The sequence below is a fragment of the Aquila chrysaetos genome, chromosome 24, assembly GCF_900496995.4.
Source record: "Aquila chrysaetos chrysaetos chromosome 24, bAquChr1.4, whole genome shotgun sequence".
Lineage (NCBI taxonomy): Eukaryota > Metazoa > Chordata > Aves > Accipitriformes > Accipitridae > Aquila > Aquila chrysaetos.
In genome coordinates this window covers 6,890,560-6,900,514 of record NC_044027.1, presented here as the reverse complement: position 1 = coordinate 6,900,514, position 9,955 = coordinate 6,890,560, and the positions used below count along the sequence as shown (strand labels likewise).

Here is a 9,955-nt window from a genome sequence, read left to right as displayed (position 1 = left end):
AGGTCCCCACCAAATTCTTCATCCCCAACACATACAGTTTGGTCCATATATTCACGTTTACGTCCTGCCCTGCTTTGCAGAGGCGCTGGACACCCCTAACCCCAAGGGGAAGAGCTCAAGCTGCAGTAACCTCTCCCAAAGACCGAAAGATACAGAGGTTTCTAGCAACCTCACTTGGGCCAAAGGCTCCAAGACATGGCACCAGCGCCCATGTCTTTGCTACAGGTTTGTCTTGACCAAGCTCCTGAGCAGAGCAAATACAGGGCTTGGCACCACGGAGGGAGATGGGCCTGAGCCCCATTGTGGTTCAGAGGTGTCAGGTGGGACCCTCTCCCGTTCGCCTTCCTGGCTGCTGGGTGGCTGTCAGTGACGTGCATCCACAGTTCCGTCATTTGAGCTTTCCCTAAACAGTCACACAGGGGAGCGCTGCCTTTCCCGTGTTGTAACTGCAGCAGGTACGTAGCTGCAGAGCATTTCTGCTTTTATAGATGATTGATACTGTCGTGCTATGGAAATTTTGGGAGAAACAGGGTGTTTTAGACTAAACAACTTGCAGCTCCAGAAAGGTGGAAGCAAAGCAAAGCTTCTATTTTATCAACTCTTATTTTATTCATTTATAAATACTGTTGTGTTTACAAGCATCATAGATGTGAATATTATTCCCAAACTTTCAAACACATAATACTTATAATACTATATAACAACAACCAGTAAAACAAATCATTCATCTCAGGGTTTGAAAGGCCACTCAAAAGTTGCATAAAAATACATTCTCTCCCCATCTCGTAAGCTAGTCCTGCTTCTCCAAGGAGTTTATTTACAAAGAGCCATCATCAAACTCACAGCCACAATAGGCGGGTTCACCCCAAGCAATAAAAATGAATTCACCCCAAGCAATTGCTTAGAAAAAAAGCTTGTGTTCTCCAGTGGAGATCACATCTGGCAAATGCTCTGGTTCAAATAGGGATCAGTTTTAAAAACTGCTTGCTTTGCACTCTGTCCCAAGCGCAGAGTGCAAGGTGTCCTATTCGTTACCTCCTCAGTGCACTGGTTATGTCAGGCATTAAGTGAGACCAAAAAAATTCATTCTCAAGAATTTGGTTTGCAATTGCATGTTCATCATGAAATACTCACAGCTTTGGCTAGTCAGCGAGACTAAACTGTTGGTGGGTCCTCTACCCTAGTCAGAGTTCAGGGGGATAATCCAGTGCTAAACAGACACTTCATTTAAAGTGGTTTGGCTTTGCAAGGTGCCACACAGAGCAATTAAGCCTTCTGCACCCTTTGCATACTGTTCCTTAGGATAAAATGCAATGAGTGTCCTGGTAGGAAGGGGCAAAATGTCAGCGCAGGATGGATTTGTCAGATTGGGTTGAACCCTCTCCCTAAAACAGATACCAGGCTTCTTCACACTGCCAGGAACCTGCCTCGTGAGAAGAACAGGATCTTTAGTCTGAAATTTCGTCCCTTGTCCTGCTGGGTTGCACAACCCGAGACGCACGCGTTGGCACGCCAGCGCTGCACCAACCACCAGCACCCCAGCAGGTGAGTATCTTCTCCGCGCGGCACAGAAGGGACTGGACTCCTGTTTAGAGCTGAGAGAGCCCACGTCTGAAGCAAGGAGTGGGTCACCAAGAGAAAAAACATCAAGAACCGCAGAAGTACTCACATAAAGAGTGCACCAAGTGGGAACAGCGTGCAGAAAAAGCATTGACCAGATCTCAAGACTTAAAGCTGTTAAATATAGCAGGGTTAAAATAAAGTAATATAAAAAGGATGCCTGGCTTAGGCAGTGCTCTGCAGAAACCCTGATGCCATTACCAGCTTTGGTCTCTTCCTCCCCAGAGCACAGCAGCAGAGGAAGGGCCTCAGTGTACCAGGAGAAACGGCATCTCATGCCGTGCACAAACAGCTCCGCTGGCTGAAGAGCGGTGGAAGAGGAACCTCTGTCTAGAGCTGCCTGGGGAAAAACTGGCAGCTCTAAGAAGAGCTAGAGAGGTGGGAACAGGCAGGACAGGGAGGGGAAGGGGAAAAAAATGGAGAATTAGAAAAAAGAAACAAAACCAAACTAAGAAAAAAACCCAAGGGAGAGGAAAATAAACACTTTCTGAAGCAATAACCAGCAAAAGGTTCCAAAAAGCCCAGGATTGGCTGATAAGAGATAAATTTTACCCTGTTGAGCAAGCTCAAGAATTATGCTCATGTTCAAGTGTCTCATCTATCTCTCTCATAGCAGAAAGAGTCCCACCAGCATGGCGGGAGCTGCAAGCCCACAGTCAGCAGAGGTGCCTGGGAACGTAGGTAGAACTTCTTCATGGCAACCTCCAAGTTCAATGACTGAGACTACAACTCAGCCAGATGGAGCAGGGAAATCAAAGGACAAAGGAAATGAAAGGACAAATATGGAAGGATGTAGATGGGGAAGTGGTTTGGATAGAAGAAGTATCTCAGAGGGAAGGTATCGTTTGAGAGGAGTCTATTAAGGGGAAGCTCAACAGATCTGATGACAGGTTACTGCTGCTATCATCAAAATCACACAGCACCTAGAGGAGCCACTGTCTAAATGCCCATAGAGAGAACAATTTCAAACTGTTCTGAGTATGTATAACATCAAGGAGGTTTTTTTTTTTTTTTTGAGGTTTCCTTCAAGGTCAAGGCTTATTGCAAGCCTTTGACAGATTAAAAGACTTTCATCCCAGTGATAACAGTTACCAGCACACCCAAGGGTAGCTCCTTCTCCCTTTGACACCAATGTACCCACACCTTTCCAAGGCATGCGGGAGGACAAGTGATCACTGCTTCATGCTCCTCTGCCTTCAAATCCAGCTGCGTCAAGCTTCTTCACCAACAGATGGGTGGGTGGGACTGGACTCTGGCATTCCCTCTCCCTACAAACAAACCAGTGCTGCCTTTCACTTGGTCAGCCTCCTGCTGCACATCAAAGCAAGGTACTTGAAATACCAAACCAGACTCCTCTACAGGGCTCTGCCTTCATGAAGATAGCAGGAAAATGGCCCAGATGGCTGGTTTCTGGCACAGGCACAGCTCCCTACAATGTGATTCACACTAATATGCATGTGAAAGCAGCAGAGGATCTCTAGGGGTTCAAGCTTGCCCTTCAGAAAGCTTGGCAAGTATCTGTGATACATCCTATCCCAAAGAGCAAGAGTCCAGATGCAGTCAGCAGACGCTACTAATGGAGATAGGAGCCCTGGAAGGATACAGTGTGATACGAAATCACCCAGGCTGCAGAGGAAAGGCAGGGGGAGGGATAAGGGGTCTTATGTTGAGAGTCAGCTCTGATGTTACTGAACAGGTTCAAAATCTTACATTAAATAAAAGACTCGGTCTACTGGGGTGAAAGGAGAAGGTCTCTGTGCAAAGCAGCTGTAGTCAGCCTGTTACAGAAATCAGCCCTGGTGGCTTTCACAGCATCACATTTTAACCAGAGTCCCACATCTCGAGTGGGTTGATGTGCATCCTCAGAGTCCCAGCCCATTTTCACATTTTCCACCTGTAAAGGGCTTGGATGTACTGGATTAGTTCTTTAGGTGTCACTTTTTAAAGTAGGAGCTACCTACTCCAGACTGGAGTCCAACACCAAATACTGGGCTTCTGGAAGAAGAAGTTTTGGCAGCTCAAACCCAGTCCTCATGTTTCTCTTCTCCCTTGAATAAAATGTCCGAGATACCACAACATGCTTAAATTAAAAATAAAATGGCAGGGGTGTGTGTTGTGGGGGAAATAAGGGCAGAAAGGGAATGTACAGCAAAGGGCAGGGCAAGGCAGGTGTGACAGATTGATCCCATGGCTGAAATGCTTGCTGTACTTGACAGGAGAAAAAGAGAGGGGTAGGGCTTGGTGGTGGGGTTGGCAGCTTGCGTAGGGCACCCCTCTTCGTCCTGCCTTTGTTCAGGATTCCTATTTGGAGAGCTTGCTGATGACACGAATGAGGGCTCCGTTCTCGTCCTTCAGCCTTTGGTTGTCCGACTTCAGCTCTGTCAAAATCTGTAGAGAGAGACAAAGACAAGGTGGGATTACAGCTCAGCGTTGCCGGCTGGACAAGCCCTACGGCTCAGAGGGAACAGCAGGGATGTCGCATTCCCTCCATGCAGCACACTTTTAATGTTGATAATTTCTCCACAATGTCTCCAGAATTTTTACAAACTGGCTGTGAGGCGTGGAGGGGTCAAGAGGGTACCTGAGCACAGCAAAGAGCCGTGGAGCCCCTGGAGCCAGGAAAGCCCTTGCTGAGAAGTGATGCCACAGCCCCAGGGTGGGAGCGCAGGAACCATTTTTGAGCTGTTTCATCCCAAACCTGTTCCCAGAGGCTAATGAGGGCTCGGCAGAAAACTATAAAGCTGGTTTTCCCTGATGTGTTTTTTTCCATTTTGCCAGGACCAGAGGGGAAAATAAAGGTCTAGAATTGTCACTCAGGACTGGACCTTGCAAAATCTCTTTAGAATAAACCCAAATCTCCTTGGGATCCCATAGATGTTTAATTCAAATGCGCATGCCACGGCCAGAGGACTTGTAGAACATACTGACACTGGAGATACCTCCTTGGTGCTCAATTTTGAATGCTGAAGCTCAACCAAGGGTTGCAACACAGACAAAACCCAGAGCACTTTTAACTGGAAATAGAGGAAGAAATAGCTTCAACAAGAGCTTTGCAGCGTTTCTCACTGGCAAAAACCCCTCCTGACTTCTCTTGCTTCCCACGCTGCAAGACAGACCTTCAGTGGACTGTCCCCTGCCGCCTGGGGACTAGAAGGAGACCCCGTGCTCCTGTCTCGGGGTGTGACACAGAAGGTGTAACTCGCACCATGGGTGCCAGCAGCCCTGACGGCGACCAGCCCCGGAGCCTGCTGGAACCAGCCAGGGTGGAGCGGGGTCACACGCAGGCAAGAACGGCACCGGTATGAGCTCAGTGATGATTTCTCTCTGCAAAGGTGGATCTTAAGAGGAATTCCCCCAAATTCAATATCTCCACTAAACCTTCTCCTTCCTCCTAAGCTGGAGTTTCAGCTCTGACCACAACCTTCTGCCTGTTCCTCCTACCTGCAGCCCCTTCACGACCACCGCCACCGAGCGCAGGCAGCTCCTGGGGCAGACACCAGCTCCCACCGCTCCTGCTAGGGCAATTCCCTCCTTTCACAGTCAGGCCAAACTGCGCCTGGCCCCAACGTGCCTAACCCTGTCCCCGCTGGCACTGGTGGTGGATGCTCCAGACAGGAGGTTTTGGAGGAGAGAGAGAGAAGGGGGAAAGTGCAGCATGGCAGGATACTGGGGAAAGGGTAAAACTATGTGATGGGCTGGCCGGAGCTTCAGCTAGTGATGCTTAAAAGTGTCTCACTGGACCCAGTGGTGGTGCAACAGGCACATCTCCATGACAGGGCTGCCACCAGAACAGCAGTCACGACTCCTTATGCCATCTCTCATGGCCAAATGAGAGGCATCGCCCATCACCAAAGTGCTCAGGAGCCCAGAGAAATGGGGAAAGCATTTGCTGTCTCACTTGGCACTCCTCTGTTTCCTCCTGAGCTTCATCTAACACCCACAACACAGCACAGTGCCCTCCAGTCCAGTGCACTATGACAGTTCAACCACCTATTGGGGTCTGCAGATGGACAGTCCATGCCCTCTCTACATCACTGCTTGGGGTGGCCTTGCAGTCCTGAATGTGTCCATCACTGCAATGAGCTAGTGATATGAAGTTCTGCCACTTGCTTTGGTAGAGATAATCTGTCACAGGTTCCCAGAAGCAACATCACAGAGAGCAACCATCCCGGTTCTACAGCTTATTGGAAGCTCTGATCGTGGCTATGCCTTACACACATGCTTCAGTGCAACTTTGGTGATTTATTCAAAAAGGAAGGAGCATAAGTACATGTAAAGCAAGTGCTTCTTGAAAAGTTTCCCACTGTAACCCTACTCCATCAGTTTCCAGTGAAGTTTTCTGAAAACTAAAAATCAATGTTACAAAATTTCATTCCTCCCAGGCCAAGGGCATTCCTCCCTTTGAAGCAAAGCACCCTCAAGTCAGGTAAAATAAACTGCACGTGAAGCAGGCTGGTAATGCAGGGGCCTGAAAACTGAAGCTTTATAAATATCTCACTGGAAAAGGTAAGGATGGATGTGGCACAGCCTGCAGGGGACAGTGAAGCTGACCATGATGCAGCATCAGTGTAAAGTGAGTTTTGGGCTAGAGGCTGGTCCGAGCAGCGGTGCTCTGTGTTACCTGTGACAATGGAGAAGGTGGCACTTCAGAAATTATGCAGATTTTGGAAAATGAGATTCTTTGAAAAACACCACTGCTGCAAGACCACGGTAAATCTGTCAGAGTTTAAACCAGTGACATTACTGTATCGCTGTGATGTCTACAGACACCGGTGAGACAAGGTTTACAGGTACCAGCAACACCCTGTGTTAGACCTACTAAAAGAATTGAAAAGAAATCAGCAGAGCTTGCAGACACACGTCTCTTCTCCAGCTTGGACACCAGCAGTGAATTGCAAACCTATAAGCAAGCTGGGAAGGATCAGTCCACCCGTGTCTCAGCCAGCCTGCACGAGAGACAAGGCACGTCAGAGCAGATGGGTGTTAGCAGGGGGAAAGCAATAATGCAATTATTTCCTAGGAGAAGACAGACTGGTGACTTACTGTTTGTGAAACATTATTTCTCCGAGTCTGGAAATAGTTTTGCCCAATTTTCCCTCTCAGATCTCAAAGCACTTTGGGAAGGAGAATGACTTAAACTCACCGTTTATGAGAAGGAATGAGTCAGTGACAGTTCGAGAACGCTTTCGCAGATTTCAACTGTAAAGATGGTGAGATCATTTAATCTGACCATCTGCACAATTCAGGCCACATAACGCGAAACACCCCCTCTCTCAGCCCCTGTGATACACGCGTGGTCTTGACTGCGACTCCCAGAAGGGGAAGCCACAATTCCCCTAGTTAGTTTGTTTCTATGGTTAATCATCCTTGATATAATTTGTGTGCTAAGAATAGATTTTTTTATACCTTAGTGCCACTTCCAGCCCATGAGAGCATACTGCTTCTTCCTTTTTTTAAAAAATAGCTATGTCTGAAGGGATCTGAATATCCCTACTAACCTGCAAAAGACAGGTAGGGCCCTAAGAAAGAAGCATTTACAGCTTTATTTTAGCACCAAACCAATGAAGTAGCAGGAAAGGATGTAATTTAACTGCATGATGTGTGAAGGCAAAGCTTACGGATTGTCCTTGGACTTCAAACACTAATTGCTCTGCACTGAATTTAAAACAGAAGATGAAAAAAGAAAGCAGACCTGGTCCACCTCCTATTGGTTCACCTGCCTTGTAGCCAGACTGCAGGAGGCAGAGGGGATGCTGCAGCCTGTGAACTCGGATTCAAAAATCAAAAATCTCTGTTTAAAATGAGGGAAGGAGCTTGTCCTCTTTGCTCAAGTGACGAAGAAAACCTGCTCAGGATTGCCCAGTTGTAGGTCTTCTAAAAATCACCTTCCTGTCTAAAATGTGCACTTTTCATAACATCCTTAGAAATTTATTGCATTGCTCATTCTGACTTTGGATAATCTTAATTGCTGGGTGCCAGCTTCTCACTGAATTAAGTCCAATTAAAAAAGAATTATATTATGAGCAGACACACAGCATAAACCACCTGTTTTGAGGTAAGGTAATGGGGAAGGGGCTGCTGGCTAACCCATTGGCACTGACAAGCCACCCCAAAGCCGTTTGCCAGTGTTAAGCCACAGGGAAGCAGCTGATCCATCACTCCTCAGTAGCCACCTCAGTGCCATCCACCCAGCCCTATGCCCTCGCGTCAAGGCGGGGAGCACATCCTCCTATTTCTCTCCCAGATGATGGACTCCACATGGACAAGGCAACCCCCTGATGCGGTCAGTTAGTAAAACGGCGAGGTCAGCATCATCTGCCAAGCAGAGCGAAAGTCAACAGGACTGAACAGAGCCTCCAGCGAAACCCTGCCTTCAGCTGGGCAGTAACACCATGCTTTTGGCTTTCAGAAGATCCTTTGCCACATGCTGCTTTTGAGCCGCAAGCTTCATCAGATACCCTTGAGAGCAACGAGGCAAGGGGGAACAGCCCGGCCAAGGGAGCGGAGACCTGCCTGGAAGAGTGGAAGAGGGAGGCGAGATGAGCCGGAGAGAAAACAGCTACAGCTCCTCTGATTCGGAGGGCTTGGCAGGCAGAGAAAGTCTGGCTACGACCCGGGTCAGAGCCCTGTTTTCAGCCAGCAGTTGCTCATTCATCTGCCTCAGAGTGTGAATCTGTTTGAGCTGGTGGAGATTCTGCAGAGAGTGAGAGGAGTGGACAGAAAAATACAAAGAAAACACACCACGAAGACAAAAGGGCACAGAAATGTGAATTTAGTCCACAAGCAGTAAAAGAAAAAAAGAGAATAAAAGAAAAATTAGTAGCAGTGAGTGCTGGACGGGCAGCAGCTCAGATGCGTATGGGGAAAGCCTTACAACACACGGAGGATGTTTTGGGAACCATCCCTTTCTCCAGGGGCCCCCAAAGCCTTTAAAAAGGTCAAATAAAGGGATTTCCCACCACAAAGCATGACAGTCTCTTGCAGGTTAGATCCTAGTTTACCCAGACAGTGAGCTCCAGCAGCACACAGCCCCTGGACTTAGGAACTACTGTGAGAACTATCATTATTGACTTACCACCTACGCAGGCTTTGAGAACACTGCTGGCAACGGAGAATTTCTTTAAAACTCCTTTTCTTCATGTACCTCTAAAAGCTAAAGCAGTCTTGTGTAGCACAGAGCGACCAGAGCTTCATGGGAGACTTTAAAGGCACAGACTGAAGCATCTGAAAGTGTCGCTGTCCTACAGCAGACCACTGAGACACATACCACATCTGCTCGCATCCCTTGTCCCTGCAGCACCTGAATGATGGCTCTTGGGTCTGCTCAGGCTTCAGTCCTGCCACATGTCTGGGGAGTGTGTGGGTTTTTCATCCCTGCCCAGATTCAGCTCTTCTCTGTCATGGGGCTCAATTTATCTCTGATCTCCAGAGGTGAAAAGTCAGAACTTTAAACCGCTCATTTTAACTAAAGGAGTTTGAATGACAGCATCTTACACAGGAGGCATGTGAGAACATGGCATTCTTGGTCACAAAAGAAAGAAGTGGGCAAAGGACGGTGTAGAAATCGAGCCCCAAAGCTGGGGCTAGCACAGGTATAGCAGCAATGGGGAGATACAGAACATAAAAGCAATGAGGAAGGCAAAATGGGAAAATGGTAAAAGCCAGGCAGACACCACCATTTCTACAAGGACGACATTTTTCCCAGTGATGCTAAAGCGAAACCATGTGCTGGACATTTATACCAAGTGCAGGTGCTAGGACATGCTGAGGGCTGCAGAGCTGCTTTCTGAGCAGCATACCGTTCCTCCTTCCTCCCAACAGCTTGTCGGGCAGCGGGGCCATGTGAACAAGAAACCCTCCTCCGTGGTGGAGGGAGCAGACGCTGGGCAGGGGAAGGCATGAAGGGAAACATCTGCGACAAGAGTAGTTTTAAGTTCAAGTGAAAAAATCCCAGCTGAGAACCAAAGCAGCTCCACAGACCAACGTGCTCCTCCCTGTGCCCTCTTAATTGTGAGCTTGCAACGGCAGGGAGGAGATGGAGGCAAGATTCTACTGGGATGGGGATTCCTTTCTGCCATTTAATTAGCAGAAAACGCTCAAAGGGAGGTCTCTGTCTGTCCTTAACTAGCAGCAGCATGGGCAAACCTACTGTGATACAAAGAACTTGCATGAACTTCCACCCAACTTGCATGACATGGAGCTGGCTGCAGTTGGCAAGGAACCTGCTGCATCCCAGGACATTTTGTCCAAGGGCTCACTCCTGTATAAAAGAGAAGTACTTCATGTAGCCCCCATCCATTGGCTCGATTCCTAACTACTCAAAAGCACTATCTCT

The 9,955-nt window shown here is 48.0% G+C and overlaps 1 protein-coding gene across 6 annotated transcripts in view; it reads right to left on the bottom strand.

Annotated features, from left to right (window-relative positions):
• Positions 1-587: 587 nt before the first annotated feature.
• Positions 588-9,955, bottom strand: part of PPP1R12B (protein phosphatase 1 regulatory subunit 12B) — a 125,090-nt gene continuing 115,722 nt past the window's right edge. For 3 of the 6 annotated variants that reach the window (XM_029999632.2, XM_029999634.2, XM_029999636.2), the window contains 2 exons: positions 8,134-8,314; positions 588-4,008 (listed from right to left, as the gene is read on the bottom strand). In XM_029999632.2, coding sequence (XP_029855492.1) covers positions 8,180-8,314 — 135 coding nt within the window. In that variant the 3' untranslated portion in view covers positions 588-4,008; positions 8,134-8,179. The remainder of the gene's footprint in view (positions 4,009-8,133; positions 8,315-9,955) is intronic. The other 3 variants (XM_029999633.2, XM_029999635.2, XM_029999637.2) reach the window with 1 other exon arrangement.